Consider the following 20754-nt stretch of genomic DNA (forward strand, 5'->3'; position numbering starts at 1 on the left):
TGGTAACCAGGTCTCTACTAAACAGACAACAGAGAGACTATATGTATCTGTCACGCTGGTAACCAGGTCTCTACTAAACAGACAACAGAGAGACTATATGTATCTGTCACGCTGGTAACCAGGTCTCTACTAAACAGACAACAGAGAGACTATATGTATCTGTCACGCTGGTAACCAGGTCTCTACTAAACAGACAACAGAGAGGCTATATGTATCTGTCACGCTGGTAACCAGGTCTCTACTAAACAGACAACAGAGAGGCTATATGTATCTGTCACGCTGGTAACCAGGTCTCTACTAAACAGACAACAGAGAGGCTATATGTATCTGTCACGCTGGTAACCAGGTCTCTACTAAACAGACAACAGAGAGACTATATGTATCTGTCACGCTGGTAACCAGGTCTCTACTAAACAGACAACAGAGAGACTATATGTATCTGTCACGCTGGTAACCAGGTCTCTACTAAACAGAGAGGCTATATGTATCTGTCACGCTGGTAACCAGGTCTCTACTAAACAGACAACAGAGAGACTATATGTATCTGTCACGCTGGTAACCAGGTCTCTACTAAACAGAGAGGCTATATGTATCTGTCACGCTGGTAACCAGGTCTCTACTAAACAGACAACAGAGAGGCTATATGTATCTGTCACGCTGGTAACCAGGTCTCTACTAAACAGACAACAGAGACGCTATATGTATCAGTCACGCTGGTAACCAGGTCTCTACTAAACAGAGAGACTATATGTATCTGTCACGCTGGTAACCAGGTCTCTACTAAACAGAGAGACTATATGTATCTGTCACGCTGGTAACCAGGTCTCTACTAAACAGAGAGACTATATGTATCTGTCACGCTGGTAACCAGGTCTCTACTAAACAGAGAGACTATATGTATCTGTCACGCTGGTAACCAGGTCTCTACTAAACAGAGAGACTATATGTATCTGTCACGCTGGTAACCAGGTCTCTACTAAACAGAGAGACTATATGTATCTGTCACGCTGGTAACCAGGTCTCTACTAAACAGAGAGACTATATGTATCTGTCACGCTGGTAACCAGGTCTCTACTAAACAGAGAGACTATATGTATCTGTCACGCTGGTAACCAGGTCTCTACTAAACAGAGAGACTATATGTATCTGTCACGCTGGTAACCAGGTCTCTACTAAACAGAGAGACTATATGTATCTGTCACGCTGGTAACCAGGTCTCTACTAAACAGAGAGACTATATGTATCTGTCACGCTGGTAACCAGGTCTCTACTAAACAGAGAGACTATATGTATCTGTCACGCTGGTAACCAGGTCTCTACTAAACAGAGAGACTATATGTATCTGTCACGCTGGTAACCAGGTCTCTACTAAACAGAGAGACTATATGTATCTGTCACGCTGGTAACCAGGTCTCTACTAAACAGAGAGACTATATGTATCTGTCACGCTGGTAACCAGGTCTCTACTAAACAGAGAGACTATATGTATCTGTCACGCTGGTAACCAGGTCTCTACTAAACAGAGAGACTATATGTATCTGTCACGCTGGTAACCAGGTCTCTACTAAACAGCAGTGACTGACCAGAAAGAGGAAGGTGTTTTACATTGTGTGTAGTGTGGGCTGGTGTTACTATTTTCATGTGGGCCTGAAATGTAAAAACATTTACTGTGTGTGTGTGTGTGTGTGTGTGTGTGTGTGTGTGTGTGTGTGTGTGTGTGTGTGTGTGTGTGTGTGGTAATACTCCCACACTGACACAGCATGAGGCCCTCACTGACAGTGTAGTTTGATAAGGTTAGAGAACGGCAGGCAGACCGGTCCAGGTCGGTAGGAGACTGAAACAAGAGGTCTACTCCAGCCTAATGGAGAGTCTCTACAGGAAGTCATCACATTGATAGAAAGCTAGCAAACAGCTGTTGACATTATGAAGGTGAACATTCACTTTAACCTGTTGGGTCTAGGGGGCAGCATTTGCACGTCTGGATAAAAAAAATGTACCCGATTTAATCTGGTTACTAATCCTACCCAGTAACTAGAATATGCATATACTTATTATATATGGATAGAAAACACTCTAAAGTTTCCAAAACTGTTTGAATGGTGTCTGTGAGTATAACAGAACTCATTTGGCAGGCAAAACCCTGAGACATTTTCTGACAGGAAGTGGATACCTGATGTGTTGTATTGACTTTAAACCTATCCCATTGAAAAACACAGGGGTTTAGGAATATTTTGGCACTTCCTATTGCTTCCACTAGATGTCACCAGCCTTTACAAAGTGTTTTGAGTCTTCTGGAGGGAGATCTGACCGAACAAGAGCCATGGAACGTTGATGTCCCATTAGACACCTGGCGCGCTAGTTCATGTTGGGTACCCTCGTTCCAATACGTTATAAAAGAGTATCCATTCGTCCACCTTGAATATTATTCATGTTCTGGTTAAAAAAGGCCCTAATGATTTATGCTATACAACGTTTGACATGTTTGAACGAACGGAAATATATTTTTTCCCCTCGTTCATGACGAGAAGTCCGGCTGGCTTACATCATGTGCTAACGAGACGGAGATTTTTGGACATAAATGATGAGCTTTTTTGAACAAAACTACATTCGTTATGGACCTGTGATACCTGGAAGTGACATCTGATGAAGAGAATCAAAGGTAATGGATTATTTACATAGTATTTTCGATTTTAGATCTCCCCAACATGACGTCTAGTCTGTATCGCAACGCGTATTTTTCTGGGCGCAGTGCTCAGATTATTGCAAAGTGTGATTTCCCAGTAAGGTTATTTTTAAATCTGGCAAGTTGATTGCGTTCAAAAGATGTAAATCTATAATTCTTTAAATGACAATATAATATTTTACCAATGTTTTCTAATTTTAATTATTTAATTTGTGACGCTGACTTGACTGCCGGTTATTGGAGGGAAACGATTTCCTCAACATCAATGCCATAGTAAAACGCTGTTTTTGGATATAAATATGAACTTGATAGAACTAAAAATGCATGCATTGTCTAACATAATGTCCTAGGAGTGTCATCTGATGGAGATTGTAAAAGGTTAGTGCATCATTTTAGCTGGTTTTATGGTTTTGGTGACCCTGTCTTTGACTTGACAAAACATTACACACAACTCTTGTAAATGTACTGTCCTAACATACTCTAAATTTATGCTTTCGCCGTAAAACCTTTTTGAAATCGTAAAACGTGGTTAGATTAAGGAGATGTTTATCTTTCAAATGGTGTAACATAGTTGTATTTTTGAAAAATTTGAATTTTGACATTTATTTGGATTCAAATTTGCCGCTCTTGAAATGCACCTGCTGTTGATGGAGTGCACCACGGGTGGCACGCTAGCGTCCCACCTAGCCCCAAGAGGTTAAACAAGGACACAACTTTGTAGAAAAAGGTGAATATTGAAAAAGCTGTGACTGTTATGACTGTGATATGTACACTGAGTGTAGAAAACTTTAGGAACACCTTCCTACTATTGATATGTGATATGTTTTCTATCCATTCTAAGACTGCGCTATCCATTCTAAGACTGCGCTATCCATTCTAAGACTGCGCTATGCATTCTAAGACTGCGCTATCCATTCTAAGACTGCGCTATGCATTCTAAGACTGCGCTATCCATTCTAAGACTGCGCTATCCATTCTAAGACTGCGCTATCCATTCTAAGACTGCGCTATCCATTCTAAGACTGCGCTATCCATTCTAAGACTGCGCTATCCATTCTAAGACTGCGCTATCCATTCTAAGACTGCGCTATGCATTCTAAGACTGCGCTATCCATTCTAAGACTGCGCTATGCATTCTAAGACTGCGCTATCCATTCTAAGACTGCGCTATCCATTCTAAGACTGCGCTATCCATTCTAAGACTGCGCTATCCATTCTAAGACTGCGCTATCCATTCTAAGACTGCGCTATCCATTCTAAGACTGCGCTATGCATTCTAAGACTGCGCTATCCATTCTAAGACTGCGCTATGCATTCTAAGACTGCGCTATGCATTCTAAGACTGCGCTATGCATTCTAAGACTGCGCTATGCATTCTAAGACTGCGCTATGCATTCTAAGACTGCGCTATCCATTCTAAGACTGCGCTATCCATTCTAAGACTGCGCTATCCATTCTAAGACTGTGCTATCCATTCTAAGACTGTGCTATGCATTCTATGACTGTGCTATGCATTCTATGATATGTGGTTGTTTATCTACCTTAGATGAATGCACTGACTGTAGGTCTCTCTGGATCAGAGGGTCTGCTAAATAACCCCAAGGTAAATCAGACAGACTAGGACAAAAGGTGATGACGATGTTTCCTGGTATAATGACATAGTGGCAGGTCTATGTCCCACCCGACCAGAGGAAGGATGATGTGTGGTTCAGCACATAGATCCGTCCATCTCTGCTCTGTGACCCAGATAGATCCGTCCATCTCTGCTCTGTGACCCAGATAGATCCGTCCATCTCTGCTCTGTGACCCAGATAGATCCGTCCATCTCTGCTCTGTGACCCAGATAGATCCGTCCATCTGTGCTCTGTGACCCAGATAGATCCGTCCATCTGTGCTCTGTGACCCAGATAGATTTCTTTATGCAGAAGCCAAGCAGCAGATCATAAACAGAAACTGGCTTCAACACTCAACAGGACAACATTATTTCTGTTACCATCCACTGTTCTCAGCATTCCTCCATCCATTCCTCCACCCACCACTCCACCCACCCACCCCTCATCCATCCCTCCATCCATCCACCCCTCATCCATCCACCCCTCTACCCACCACTCCATCCAGTCTGTGATTGAGCCCAGGGGTTTAATTACAACCATATTTGTTAGCTTAGACTCACTGTATGAGAAACCAGAGCTGTGGGTCTGGGTGGGTATGTGGTGCTTTTGTTGAGTATAGAGTGGGGGATTCAGTCACAAACTGTTGCTAGGCTGGGCTGAGGAGGGGCTGGGCTGAGGGGGGGGGGGGGCTAGGCTGGGGGGGGTGGGCTGGGCTGGGCTGAGGGGTGGGGGTCTGGGCTGAGGGGGGCGGCTGGGCTGGAGACAACTACTGTTTAGTGTGTAGTCTGCTCCTCTTAACTGGTTCCTCACTACTACAGTGTGACACGATGCAACAAAAAAAGTCCTGGAAACTATATATAGTCGTGGCCAAAAGTTTTGAGAATGACACAAATATTAATTTCCACAAAGTTTGCTGCTTCAGTGTCTTTAGATATTTTTGTCAGATGTTACTATGGAATACTGAAGTATAATTACAAGCATTTCATAAGTGTCAAAGGCTTTTATTGACAATTACATGAAGTTGATGCAAAGAGTCAATATTTGCAGTGTTGGCCATTATTTTTCAAGACCTCTGCAATCCGCCCTGGCATGCTGTCAATTAACTTCAGGGCCACATCCTGACTGAAGATCAGCTCATTCTTGCATAATCAATGCTTGGAGTTTGTCAGAATTTGTGGGTTTTTGTTTGTCCACTTGCCTCTTGAGGATTGACCACAAGTTCTCAATGGGATTAAGGTCTGGGGAGTTTCCTGGCCATGGACCCAAAATATCAATGTTTTGTTCCCCGAGCCACTTAGTTATGACTTTTGCCTTATGGCAAGGCGCTCCATCATGATGGAAAAGGCGTTGTTCGTCACCAAACTGTTCCTGGATGGTTGGGAGAAGTTGCTCTCGGAGGATGTGTTGGTACCATTCTTTATTCATGGCTGTGTTCTTAGGCAAAATTGTGAGTGAGCCCACTCCCTTGGCTGAGAAGCAACCCCACACATGAATGCTCTCAGGATGCTTCTGGAACTCCAACGGGGGACTCTAGAACTGGAACGGGGGACTCTAGAACTACAACGGGGGACTCTAGAACTACAACGGGGGACTCTAGAACTACAACGGGGGACTCTAGAACTACAACGGGGGACTCTAGAACTACAACGGGGGACTCTAGAACTACAACGGGGGACTCTAGAACTGGAACGGGGGACTCTAGAACTGGAACGGGGGACTCTAGAACTGGAACGGGGGACTCTAGAACTGGAACGGGGGACTCTAGAACTGGAACGGGGGACTCTAGAACTGGAACGGGGGACTCTAGAACTGGAACGGGGGACTCTAGAACTGGAACTACAACGGGGGACTCTAGAACTGGAACTACAACGGGGGACTCTAGAACTGGAACTACAACGGGGGACTCTATAACTAAAACTACAACGGGGGACTCTATAACTAAAACTACAACGGGGGACTCTATAACTAAAACTACAACGGGGGACTCTATAACTAAAACTACAACGGGGGACTCTAGAACTGGAACTACAACGGGGGACTCTAGAACTGGAACTACAACGGGGGACTCTAGAACTGGAACTACAACGGGGGACTCTAGAACTGGAAGTGCAGCTGTACAGGTCCCACGTGGGGGAAGGAACCACACCAACTACAGGAAGTGGCATTTCCTTATCTGGCTGATTCTGGCAACATTACAGGTCTACAGCTGAGAGTCAGGAGCCAAGACAAACAGCCTCCCTCCTCACCACAACATTACAGGTCTACAGCTGAGAGTCAGGAGCCAAGACAAACAGCCTCCCTCCTCACCACAACATTACAGGTCTACAGCTGAGAGTCAGGAGCCAAGACAAACAGCCTCCCTCCTCACCACAACATTACAGGTCTACAGCTGAGAGTCAGGAGCCAAGACAAACAGCCTCCCTCCTCACCACAACATTACAGGTCTACAGCTGAGAGTCAGGAGCCAAGACAAACAGCCTCCCTCCTCACCACAACATTACAGGTCTACAGCTGAGAGTCAGGAGCCAAGACAAACAGCCTCCCTCCTCACCACAACATTACAGATCTACAGCTGAGAGTCAGGAGCCAAGACAAACAGCCTCCCTCCTCACCACAACATTACAGGTCTACAGCTGAGAGTCAGGAGCCAAGACAAACAGCCTCCCTCCTCACCACAACATTACAGGTCCAGTTAGACTGATGAAGTGTATAATTAGTATAGTTTAGGAGTTATCCTCTTGACGGTCGCCTAGGATTGGGGGCGCTACAGCAATTTTTGAAAACAATTCGTGCCCATTTTAAACGGCCTCCTACTCAAACTCAGAAGCTAGGATATGCATGTAATTAATACTTGTGGATAGAAAACACCCTAAAGTTTCTAAAACTGTTTGAATTGTGTCTGAGTATAACAGAACTCATATGGCAGTCAAAACCCCGAGACAGATCGTAACAGGATGTGGAATTCTGAATTGCGGACTCAACTTCATCACTTTGCCTATAAATCACACCGTGAGCTATGGTTCATTGAGCACTTCCTATTGCTTCCACTAGATGTCCCCAGTCTTTACAAAGTGGATTGAGCCTTCTACTGTGAAAACTGACAGAATGAGAGTCTGTGGAAAGTGGTCACATGAGGAGGGCCATCACCATTATGACGCCGGCGCCCCTGGCTACCCTCCCCTTTCGAAACGTTTATAAAGACAATGCAACCGTCCCCCTTGAATCTTATTGGAGCTCTGGTTGAAAAAGGCCCTAAAGATTAATGTTATACAACGTTTGAACGAACCTAAATAAAAAAAAAGATGCATTTTGTTGAGAGAGAAGTCCCGCAAACGACGGTACTTTTGGAGCAGCCTTCAGAACGCACTAACAACAACAAGCTATTGGGACAGACATAAAGGATTAACTTTTTCGAACGAAAATACATTTGTTGTGGACCTGGGATACCTGGAAGTGCCTTCTGATGAAGATAATCAAAGGTAAGGGATTATTGACAATAGTATACAAGACTAGATTTGATATGCGATTGTTCCAAGATGGCGCTGACCTGTAACGGTAGCCTATTTTTCTGAGTATCGCATCCCCTTTTATCACAAAGTGTGATTACCCAGTAAAGTTCTTTTTAAATCTGGCATTGCAGGTGCTTTCAAGAGATGCTAATCTATAAATCTTAGAATGACAATATTACATTTTAAAAATGTTTTCGAATAGTAATTTAGTAAATTGTAGCGCTGTTTCACCGGACGCATTTGAGGGAAAATAGTTAGTCAACGTTACGCACCGATGTAAAATGCTGTTTTTATATATAAATATGAACTTTATCGAACAAAAGAATACATGTATTGTGTAACATGATGTCCTAGGAGTGTCATCTGATGAAGATTGTCAAAGGTTAGTGCTGCATTTAGCTGTTTTTTGGTTATTTGTGATGTATGTGGTTGGTCGGAAAATGGCTATGTGGCTACTTTTACGATATACTCCTCTAACATAATGTAATGTTTTGCTTTTGCTGTAAAGCCTTTTTGAAATCAGACAACGTGGTTCGATTCAGGAGAGGTGTATCTATAAAACGATATAAAATAGTCCTATATTTGAAAAAATATATATATTAAATTTTGTTATGCAAATGGCGATAGGATTTTTCGCTGGATGTCCCGTCCAGAGGTTAAAGATTAGTCTGACAAACCAAACCAGAGTCCTCAGGACAGACCACATCTAAAGGAGCGTTATGAAGTCAGTAGGTAGTAGTTGTTGGAAGTTGGTTTATTTAGTGATTTGTTGGGCCAAGGTCTGAAGATAAGAGTAGCCAAGGCTGCACTCAATGGCCTGACTAACACAAACACAGCTTCCTCAAGACCACACACACACAACTTTATTTGGATTTATTTATTTACAATGACGTCCTACCCGGGCCAAACACTAACCCAGACGACGCTGGGCCAATTGTGCGCCACCCTATGGGACTCCAAGTCACGGCTGGTTGTGACACAGCCTGGAATCGAACCAGGCTGTGTCCCAAATGAACGTAAACTTGATGTTTTATTACTGATTTGCGTCTGTTGAACAGAGTTGTCCTGCCGCTGGACAGAGTGGAACTACACAGAGGAACAGAGTTGTCCTGCCGCTGGACAGAGTGGAACTACACAGAGGAACAGAGTTGTCCTGCCGCTGGACAGAGTGGAACTACACAGAGGAACAGAGTTGTCCTGCCGCTGGACAGAGTGGAACTACACAGAGGAACAGAGTTGTCCTGCCGCTGGACAGAGTGGAACTACACAGAGGAACAGAGTTGTCCTGCCGCTGGACAGAGTGGAACTACACAGAGGAACAGAGTTGTCCTGCCGCTGGACAGAGTGGAACTGTTCTATAGGGATGTGTGTAGCTCGTATACCATCGTTATCTCCAGACTCAACAAAACAGACATGTTGAACCAGAGAATATCACTGTTTCTCAACAGTATTCCTTTCATCTCCATCTGTGTCTGCTTTCTAGACTTTAACAGAATCAGATAGGATTTTTACAACACTTCCTGTATGATCATCAAAAGGGGATTTCAAATGAATTAATTCATCACACGATGGAGGAGGAAACATCATGCAGGAAAACAATGACCCCACCACCAGGCCCTTTTTAAAATCAGACTTCTGTCTTGCCTTGAGGAAGAAACATGTATTTAAACTGCTCCTCCGATTCCATTTGATTCACTGCAGGGTTTGTTGACATTCTAACAACAAAAGGAAGTGTGTCATGGAATGAACTCAGGGTCAGCAGACAATTGATTTGAATGAACGTCCAACTCTTTGATCATTAGATTGGTTCACACGTCGTTATTCTTTGTGAACAAAAGCAGGTCAGGTCCAGACATTCATCCATCCCTCATCTGAAATTGGAGCTGTGAAAGAGATATAAATATGACTAATTGGTTGGTTAGTGCAACCTTCATGTTAACCTGGGCAGTGTAACAGTAGAAGGGGACCCTGAAGGAGAGATTGTGATGGTGCTTCTGGTTGGTTGATGAGCTCATCAGCATTACCAGAGGAACATCCTAAACATTCTACTGTGGAATTCAAGACGTTGAAGGAAGTTCAGCGTCTGGCCTCAAGGTAAGAGATCACATGAGGAAGAGATCACATGAGGAAACATCTTGATTTTTTCAGCATCCGCCTGTTGTGAGATAAGATGCTGTGTATTTCTCAGAGTAAAGGGATGAGAGTTCTACACTACACATAAACTACAAACTAAACGTATAAAGCTTTTATCCAAGATGTTTTATTTTCCAAGATAAAGTCAGTCAACTGGCATATCTGCAGAGAAGCTAAAAGGTTTCCCATCTCAGTCAAGTAAATGCAACTCTCCCAAAGACATCCACCTAGCTGGTTTGAATTGTCTGTGAGGAACAGTAGTCGGTGGAGTATTAAAAGTGCAGTAACAAAGCTGTGCCAAGAGGAAAGCACAATGTTATGGAAACCACTGGTGCTAGAGTCTAGCTTTGGTTGCCCTGAGCAACAAGGGAAGGGACACGCTGAGGTCACGTCCTCCCTGCAGGAAGGGACACGGTGAGGTCACGTCCTCCCTGCAGGAAGGGACACGGTGAGTGAGGTCACATCCTCCCTACAGGAAGGGACACGGTGAGTGAGGTCACATCCTCCCTACAGGAAGGGACACGGTGAGTGAGGTCACATCCTCCCTACAGGAAGGGACACGGTGAGTGAGGTCACATCCTCCCTACAGGGAGGGACACGGTGAGTGAGGTCACATCCTCCCTACAGGAAGGGACACGGTGAGTGAGGTCAAGTCCTCCCTACAGGAAGGGACACGGTGAGTGAGGTCACATCCTCCCTACAGGAAGGGACACGGTGAGTGAGGTCAAGTCCTCCCTACAGGAAGGGACACGGTGAGTGAGGTCACATCCTCCCTACAGGAAGGGACACGGTGAGTGAGGTCAAGTCCTCCCTACAGGAAGGGACACGGTGAGTGAGGTCAAGTCCTCCCTGCAGGAAGGGACACGGTGAGTGAGGTCACATCCTCCCTACAGGAAGGGACACGGTGAGTGAGGTCAAGTCCTCCCTGCAGGAAGGGACACGGTGAGTGGGGTCAAGTCCTCCCTACAGGAAGGGACACGGTGAGTGAGGTCACATCCTCCCTACAGGAAGGGACACGGTGAGTGAGGTCAAGTCCTCCCTACAGGAAGGGACACGGTGAGTGAGGTCACATCCTCCCTACAGGAAGGGACACGGTGAGTGAGGTCAAGTCCTCCCTACAGGAAGGGACACGGTGAGTGAGGTCAAGTCCTCCCTACAGGAAGGGACACGGTGAGTGAGGTCAAGTCCTCCCTACAGGAAGGGACACGGTGAGTGAGGTCACATCCTCCCTACAGGAAGGGACACGGTGAGTGAGGTCACATCCTCCCTACAGGAAGGGACACGGTGAGTGAGGTCAAGTCCTCCCTACAGGAAGGGACACGGTGAGTGAGGTCAAGTCCTCCCTACAGGAAGGGACACGGTGAGTGAGGTCAAGTCCTCCCTACAGGAAGGGACACGGTGAGTGAGGTCAAGTCCTCCCTACAGGAAGGGACACGGTGAGTGAGGTCAAGTCCTCCCTACAGGAAGGGACACAGTGAGTGAGGTCAAGTCCTCCCTACATTCTATAACAGCAGAAACAATGCAACACTATATGGGAACCTGTGTTTTACTGCACAGATGACAGCCATTCATGGTTTTACCATCTCCCCACTTCCTCAATCTACCTGAGACTATAATAATAGGGAACCTTAATGAAGGGTAAGACACACAGCCGACAGGGACAATGGGCCCTGTACTTCACATGACACTGGTCTCATTACTGTTGAAGTGTTCCTGTGGATAGGGGCCACTGTAATGTAAAGTGAGACCCAAATACACGCGTCACTGTTGATTTGTACCATGGATGGTAAATCAGTCATTTATAGTATGTTTCAGTCTGTCTGCTCCTTTAACCAACCAGACCAGAGAGGAAGAGGTGAAACAAGATGGCTGACTGAGAATAAAGAGTGAAACAGACCAAGTGGTTTTGTATGGAGGCCAATAAGAAAGTCTTGAATTCGGTTAACGTAAAAATACAAAAGATATTCTAAGTGAGGCTTATTCGACTGAATAGAAGTTACACTTTTGATTTCCAACTAAGTTCAATAAAACGTATAACATATTGGTGAATTCAGTGTTAACGTCTAGATTCCGTCTGCATTTTCCGCAATGCGGATTTTATAGGGCCCTAAGTGTTCACTGATCTCCCAGACTCATCAGAAGGCCTTGTTGAGTGTTCACTGATCTCCCAGACTCATCAGAAGGCCTTGTTGAGTGTTCACTGATCTCCCAGACTCATCAGAAGGCCTTGTTGAGTGTTCACTGATCTCCAGGACTCATCAGAAGGCCTTGTTGAGTGTTCACTGATCTCCCAGACTCATCAGAAGGCCTTGTTGAGTGTTCACTGATCTCCAGGACTCATCAGAAGGCCTTGTTGAGTGTTCTCTGATCTCCCAGACTCATCAGAAGGCCTTGTTGAGTGTTCACTGATCTCCCAGACTCATCAGAAGGCCTTGTTGAGTGTTCTCTGATCTCCAGGACTCATCAGAAGGCCTTGTTGAGTGTTCTCTGATCTCCCAGACTCATCAGAAGGCCTTGTTGAGTGTTCACTGATCTCCCAGACTCATCAGAAGGCCTTGTTGAGTGTTCACTGATCTCCCAGACTCATCAGAAGGCCTTGTTGAGTGTTCTCTGATCTCCCAGACTCATCAGAAGGCCTTGTTGAGTGTTCTCTGATCTCCCAGACTCATCAGAAGGCCTTGTTGAGTGTTCTCTGATCTCCCAGACTCATCAGAAGGCCTTGTTGAGTGTTCTCTGATCTCCCAGACTCATCAGAAGGCCTTGTTGAGTGTTCTCTGATCTCCAGGACTCATCAGAAGGCCTTGTTGAGTGTTCTCTGATCTCCCAGACTCATCAGAAGGCCTTGTTGAGTGTTCTCTGATCTCCCAGACTCATCAGAAGGCCTTGTTGAGTGTTCTCCGATCTCCAGGACTCATCAGAAGGCCTTGTTGAGTGTTCACTGATCTCCCAGACTCATCAGAAGGCCTTGTTGAGTGTTCTCTGATCTCCCAGACTCATCAGAAGGCCTTGTTGAGTGTTCTCTGATCTCCCAGACTCATCAGAAGGCCTTGTTGAGTGTTCTCTGATCTCCCAGACTCATCAGAAGGCCTTGTTGAGTGTTCACTGATCTCCCAGACTCATCAGAAGGCCTTGTTGAGTGTTCACTGATCTCCCTGAGAATTGTTGTCAATATTTGAAACTATTTTCTTAAAATCAGTTGAAACAAAGTCTTAACTACAGTGTATGTATATTTACTGAATCACTCTGCAATGGCAGAGTTTAGACTACTAATAGTAGCCTGTACTAGTTTATATAGCCTGTACTAGCTTATGTAGCCTGTACTAGTGTAGCCGATGTGAAATGGCTAGTTAGTTAGCGGTGGTGCGCGCTAATAGCGTTTCAATCAGTGACGTCACTCGCTCTGAGACTTGAAGTAGGGTTTCCCCTTGCATTGCAAGGGCCGTGGCTTTTGTGGCGCGATGGGTAACGATGCTTCGTGGGGTGTCAGTTGTTGATGTGTGCAAGGGTCCCTGGTTCGAGCCCAGCGAAGAGAGGGACGGAACTTACACCGTTACACTAGCTTATGTAGCCTGTACTAGCTTATGTAGCCTGCACTAGCTTATGTAGCCTGCACTAGCTTATATAGCCTGCACTAGCTTATATAGCCTGCACTAGCTTATGTAGCCTGCACTAGCTTATGTAGCCTGCACTAGCTTATGTAGCCTGTACTAGCTTATGAGTCTGTACAATCTTATGTAGCCTAGGCATAACAACAATGTTACTGTATTCTGTTTGTACATTGTCTATTACTGGCAGCACTTATTCACCAAATCAAATTCCGGGTTAAATGTACTTAGAGAATAAAAATGTGTTATATCTAATGCAACGTATTACCAATAAACCACAGTGAATATGGACACTACAATGAATGACTCCAGCCAGGACAAAACCTAACTCAAGTTAAGCTAGTGGCCTGATGGTAAGACAGGACGTCCGACAGCGGGCGGCCAAACCCCCGGTCATACCCGCGGTCATACCCCCGGCCATACTCCCGGCCAAACCCGCGGTCATACCGCCCAAGAGCTATGTGTCAATCAACACGGAGCTATAAAACTTGAAGACCCGCTATAAAACATGGGTCCATTTTGAGTTGTGTCCACATTTGGAAAAGTTCAAACAGAATAAACAGCCCTAAGGGCTCCTGTTGCCAGATCTACTTTGAATAAGTCACATAAAGGACTTAGAGACGGAGAAAGAGTAGCCTGCAGTATCCAGACGAAACACAAACGTTGAAAACATATGAAACACCACAATTACATCAAATCCATTGTGTACATCAATAACTTTAACTCATATGTTGAACCAAGTAAGAATAAACGCTACAAAGTTCCAACCGCGTCCCGTCCAGCCCACGATGTGCAGGCCCTGACTACACAGGAAACAGTGTTGCAGACTAGGCGCGCCTCTGACCATTCCCATGTTCACCCCAGCTTTTCACCCCAGTCCTCACACACAGGATTCCTCACTCTGACTTCATGCAAACTAGTTGGCAAAACCAGCTGCTCATAGCAAAAGCTTTGATACAAGTTTTGCATTCCTAAATTCAGGCAAATGTGTTGCAAAAACATCAAGTCAGGCCTTTGTGAATATTGTGTGAATGTCGGCGTAGCAGCGCTGAATCACAGACTGATCACAATTATTCCCAAACTTGTGATCGGATACAGAGTGGCCCGACAAGCTACCCAGCGACACCACAGAGAAAACGTGCAACTTTATTACACTCACCAACTCCGTACTTTTCCTTCTTGGTAGGCACCCAGCGAGACATTGTTCATAAAAAAAAGTCCCCCGTCTTGAGGTTGGGTTTGTTCAGATAGTTCCAGATAATACTGTTGAGTTTTCTGTACTTTACAGTTGTCAGTGTCGGTGAATAGAATCAGGGCGAGCGGCCATTTTCCACCAGTGACAGACAGCCTGGACAGGATGCTCCACAAGGGGGTGGAAAATAACACTAAACACTTTCATCAGCATGAAGTATGGACGTGGTTAGGCTCAACTGGAAGTATGTTTACATATATATCAAACAGATACTGGGCCTATATAGCAATATGGATATAATCTATAACTTTCCTAAAGGTAACTGTACAGAATGCTATGTAAAAGGGTCTCAGAAAATGTCAGGACACAACTGTTCATGCAATACTGGTGATTATATACATTCTAGACAAAACTGTAATCTTCTGTTACTGTATCATTCTGTATCATACTGAATTAATCCTTCTCCCAAGTAAGCTTACTAGTATTTGTGTTTAATGGTTGGCCAATGAATTGAACTTTAAATATGAAAATATATTGACTAAGCGCATAATGATGTGATATACACTACCGTTCAAAAGTTTTGTGTCACTTAGAAATGTCCTTGTTTTTGAAAGAAAAGCATTTTTTTCCCCATTAAAATAACATCAAATTGATCAGAAATACAGTGTAGACATTGTTAATGTTGTAAATGACTATTGTAGCTGGAAACGGCTGATTTTTTTTATGGAATATCTACATAGGCGTACAGAGACCCATTATCAGCAACCATCACTCCTGTGTTCCAATGGCACGTTGTGTTAGCTAATCCAAGTTTATCATTTCAAAAGGCTAATTGATCATTAGAAAACACTTTTGCAATTATGTTAGCACAGCAGAAAACTGTTGTGTTGATTAAAGAAGCAATAAAACTGGTCTTCTTTAGACTAGTTGAGTATCTGGTGCATCAGCGTTTCTGGGTTTATATTTTATATTTTGATGTGTTTAACACTTTTTTTGTTTACTACATGATTCCATATGTGTTATTTCATAGTTTTGATGTTCTCACTTATTATTCTACAATGTAGAAAATAGTAAAAATAAAGAAAAACCCTTGAATGAGTAGGTGTTGTAAAACTTTGGACCGGTAGTGTATAGGGAGATATTATAATATTTAACAATATATCACTTTCAGTATCCAGTATATTTTTCATTAGATGATTGTTTAAAATGGTTAATTTTCAGTAAATAAATAATAATAATAAAAAAACAATAGCCTACACAAAACTAAAAAGGAAATTGACTAAACTTTAAGTCTACAAGACCACTGCACAGCTAAATCCTAAGTGGCATGGCACAGCCGCAACGTTAAATTATGGCTAAATAAAATAAATACCGTTTTAAAAGGAAAAGTGCGTTATAGCCTGTCTGTTCCAGACCTTGAAGCAGACTGCATTACATACACAAGGAACTGTACTTACCTATCTCTCTCTCTCTCCCTTCACAATACCACTTGGTACAATAACAAAAGTGGACTTATACACACCTGGTAGGCGAGGACACCGTTTGGCAGAGCGTGGGGGAAAAACACGTGATCAGAACCAGGAAGTTACCTTGAGTTTGAAATATTTGTTAGACTGAGAACCTTAAACAACTGCAATAAATCTTTTGTAAGTAAATACGATGACTTAGTGTGTTTCTGTGTTTCCTACTGAGTTGTAGTGAGCCAGAAATGTGTTGTCCTAAACCTGTAACAAAATGCCGATAAACGCTGAAACCAACGGGCCTTGGGTTGTCTCTATGCATAGGAGATGTAGGACCATTTACCACAAGAAAACAGACAGATAAACAAATGATAGACGGGTTATAAACGGGCAGGAATGTGTTTTGTCCGTGAGTGTGGAATTACTGGAGGTGAAAAAGCACGTTTATAAGCTACTTGATATGTGAAGGTAAGGGAAAAACAGCGGCAAAAAAGGATATACGTTCAGTGTAGCTGGACGCCAAAGTGTAGCTCCTATGTATCCTGGCTAATCTTGATAGTTCAAGGTCAACTGATTCTAGTCTTTCCCTCCATGTTCATTCTCTATGTGTGTCTGCAACCACCGCAGAGAGCCCAGACTGTTGATAAGCCTAGGCCTACATGACATTTTAAACCAGCAAGATTAAGACAGATCCCAACGGGAACACCCTGAAAACCGTTCTTTCTTTCTTTCTTTCTTTCTTTTCAAAAAAGGAAGATAGACTACCAGAGACGTGAGTGAGATAAGCCTTTAACGTTTCTGATTGCCCTTTTCTGTGAATAAATCACCTTCTCAAAGGCACATTTCAATATCAGCAAGGTGTCTCTCTCTCTCTCTCTCTCTCTCTCTCTCTCTCTCCATTTCTCCCCCTCCCCTTCTCTCTCTCTCTTTCTCTCTCTCTCTCTCTCTCTCTCCATTTCTCCCCCTCCCCCTCCCATCCCCTTCTCTCTCTCTCTCTCTCTCTCTCTCTCTCTCTCTCTCTCTCTCTCTCTCTCTCTCTCTCCATTTCTCCCCCTCACCTTCTCGCTCTCTCTTTCAATTCAATTCAAGGGGCTTTATTGGCATGGGGAAACATGTTTACATTGCCAAAGCTAGTGAAATGGATAAACAGAATTGAAATAAACAATAAAAAGTGAACAGTAAATATTACACTGACACAAGTTCCAAAATAATAGACATTTCAACTGTCATATTATGTATATATACAGTGTTGTAACGATGTGCAAATAGTTAAAGTACACAAGGGAAAATAAATAAACATAAATATGGGTTGTATTTACAATGGTGTTTGTTCTTCACTGGTTGCCCTTTTCTTGTGGCAACTGGTCACAAGTCTTGCTGCTGTGATGGCACACTGTGGTATTTCACCCAGTAGATATGGGAGTTTATCAAAATTGGGTCTGTACATAGTCAAAGATTTCCTAAATGTTGGGTCAGTCACAGTGGTCAGGTATTCTGCCACTGTGTACTCTCTGTTTAGGATCAAATAGCATTCTAGTTTGCTCTGTTTTTTTGTTAATTCTTTCCAATGTGACAAGTAATTCTCTTTTGGTTTTCTCATGATTTGGTTGGGTCTAGTTGTGTTGCTGTCCTGGGGCTCTGTGGGGTGTGTTTGTGTTTGTGAACAGAGCCCCAGGACCAGATTGCTTAGGGGACTCTTCTCCAGGTTCATCTCTCTGTAGGTGATTGCTTTGTTATGGAAGGATTGGGAATCGCTTCCTTTCATGTGGTTGTAGAATTTAACGGCTCTTTTCAGGATTTTGATAATTAGCGGGTATCGGCCTAATTCTGCTCTGCGTGCATTATTTGGTGTTCTACGTTGTAACCGGAGGATATTTTTGCAGAATTCTGCATGTGTTTGTCCCATTGTGTGAATTATTGGTTGGTGAGCGGACCCCAGACCTAAAAACCATAAAGGGCAATGGGTTCTATAACTGATTCAAGTATTTTTAGCCAGATCCAAATTATTATGTCAAACTTTATGTTTCTTTCGATGGCATAGAATGTCTCTCCCTCCCTCTCCCCTTCCCTGTCTCTCCCCCCTCTCTCTTTCCCACCCATCTCTCGCTCCTCTCCTGTCCCCTTATCTGTGTCCCTTGCGTCGATCCCTCCTAATAATGAGCAGATAAACCCTGATGTTTATAATGTTTGGAGAGGTGGAATGTTGATCACAGATGAACCCTGATGTTCAGAATGTTTGGAGAGGAGGAATGTTGATCACAGATAAACCCTGATGTTCAGAATGTTTGGAGAGGTGGAATGTTGATCACAGATAAACCCTGATGTTCAGAATGTTTGGAGAGGTGGAATGTTGATCACAGATAAACCCTGATGTTTATAATGTTTGGAGAGGTGGAATGTTGATCACAGATAAACCCTGATGTTCAGAATGTTTGGAGAGGAGGAATGTTGATCACAGATAAACCCTGATGTTTATAATGTTTGGAGAGGTGGAATGTTGATCACAGATAAACCCTGATGTTCAGAATGTTTGGAGAGGAGGAATGTTGATCACAGATAAACCCTGATGTTTATAATGTTTGGAGAGGTGGAATGTTGATCACAGATAAACCCTGATGTTCAGAATGTTTGGAGAGGTGGAATGTTGATCACAGATAAACCCTGATGTTCAGAATGTTTGGAGAGGAGGAATGTTGATCACAGATAAACCCTGATGTTTATAATGTTTGGAGAGGTGGAATGTTGATCACAGATAAACCCTGATGTTCAGAATGTTTGGAGAGGTGGAATGTTGATCACAGGCGGGAGGAGAGGAGAGGAGGATTTTCCTCAAAGCACTGAGCAACATCAGAGAGGAGAGGAGATGAGAGGAAAGAGGTGCACACCAATGAACCGTCTCATGTTTATTTAAATGTGTATGCAACTGACAAATCCAAAATAACTTTTCACAGAAAACTTTCCCTTCCTGTATTTAAAAACAGTCATTTCTGAATGTCTCTTTCAGAATCAGAATCACCTGTATTCATCAATACATTTACATGTACCAGAAACTTGACCTGGTGAAATGGTGCTGCCACAATACACACAATATACAGACAATGTAGAAACAAGGAACATAATATGGTATATTTTGCTGTGGATCATAACATTGATAGAACATTGATATACTGTAATTCCAGTAGAGGGCATTGGAGTTTTCAACCAGCAGAACAAGTTTCTTCTCTCTCTCTCTCTCTGTCTCTCTCTCTCTGTCTCTCTCTCTCTCTGTGTGTCTCTCTCTCTCTCCTCTCTCTCTCTGTCTTTCTCTCTCTCTCTCTCTCTCTCTCTCTCTGTCTCTCTCTCTCTCTCTCTCTCTCTCTCTCTCTCTCTCTCTCTGTCTCTCTCTCTCTGTCTCTCTCTCTCTCTCTCTCTCTGTCTCTCTCTATCTCTCTCTCTCTCTGTCTCTCTCTCTGTCTCTCTGTCTCTCTCTCTGTCTCTGTCTCTCTCTCCCTCTCTGTCTCTCTCTCTCTCTCTCTGTCTCTCTCTCTCTCTCTCTCTCTGTCTCTCTCTCTCTGTCTCTCTCTCTTCTCTCTCTCTGTCTCTCTCTCTCTCTCTCTCTCTCTCTCTCTCTCTCTCTCTCTCTCTCTCTCTCTCTCTCTCTGTCTCTCTGTCTCTCTCTCTGTCTCTGTCTCTGTCTCTCTCTCTCCCCCTCTTTCTCTCTGTCTCTCTCTCTGTCTCTCTCTCTGTCTCTCTCGCTCTGTCTCTCTCTCTCTCTCTATTTCTCTCTCTCTCTCTCTCTCTCTCTCTCTCTCTCTCTCGCTCTCTCTGTCTCTCTCTCTCTATTTTCTCTCTCTCTCTCCATTTCTCTCTCTCTCTCTCTCTCTCTCTCTCTCTCTCTCGCTCTCTCTGTCGCTCTCTCTCTATTTTCTCTCTCTCTCTCCATTTCTCTCTCTCTCTCTCTCTCTCTCTCTCTCTCTCTCTCTCTCTTCTCTGCCTCTCTCTCTCTCTCTCCCCCCTCTTTCTCTCTGTCTCTCTCTCTGTCTCTCTCTCTCTGTCTCTCTCTCTCTCTCTCTCTCTCTCTCTCTCTCTCTGTCTTTCTCTCTCTCTCTGTCTCTCTCTCTCTGTCTCTCTCTCTGTCTCTCTCTCTCTCTCTCTCTCTCTCTCTCTCTCTCTCTCTCTCTCTCTCTCTCTCTCAGAGTGAGAGCTACAGGGAAGGAACACCCATTGAGTCTCATTCTAAATTTTCACCTTGTTCAAATGAACACTTTATACTTTGCATGTGGTTGCAGGATTTAGTTACATGTGGTGCAGGACGTGCTGCTTTTTTGTGTGATACATGTAGACAACAAACAAGTATCTATTGTTTTAAAGCAGGAAGAGGATGTCAGTTTGTTCTCTGAGAGGAGAGAAGCCCAAGCACATTCAGGGAATTATAATGTGTTCTCTGGTCTGTTTACTATGACAATCATCAAGGAACAAAAAACGATTTCTGAATATTCCAAACATAGCAATTCGTTTTATCTCTATGGTTCCTTCCAAAGAACAAGGGAGACATCGGAACCTTCTAGACTATTGCTGCT

The 20754-nt window shown here is 43.8% G+C and overlaps 1 protein-coding gene across 2 annotated transcripts in view; it reads right to left on the reverse strand.

The window, feature by feature from the left end:
* Positions 1-14901, reverse strand: part of LOC106613940 (dedicator of cytokinesis protein 1) — a 733517-nt gene extending 718616 nt beyond the window's left edge. For both annotated transcript variants that reach the window (XM_045701156.2, XM_045701155.2), the window contains exon 1: positions 14703-14901. In XM_045701156.2, the coding sequence (XP_045557112.1) occupies positions 14703-14745 (43 nt within the window). In that variant the 5' untranslated portion in view covers positions 14746-14901. The remainder of the gene's footprint in view (positions 1-14702) is intronic.
* Positions 14902-20754: the final 5853 nt, after the last annotated feature.

Source organism: Salmo salar, chromosome 18 (genome assembly GCF_965601325.2).
Source record: "Salmo salar chromosome 18, fSalSal1, whole genome shotgun sequence".
Classification (NCBI taxonomy): domain Eukaryota; kingdom Metazoa; phylum Chordata; class Actinopteri; order Salmoniformes; family Salmonidae; genus Salmo; species Salmo salar.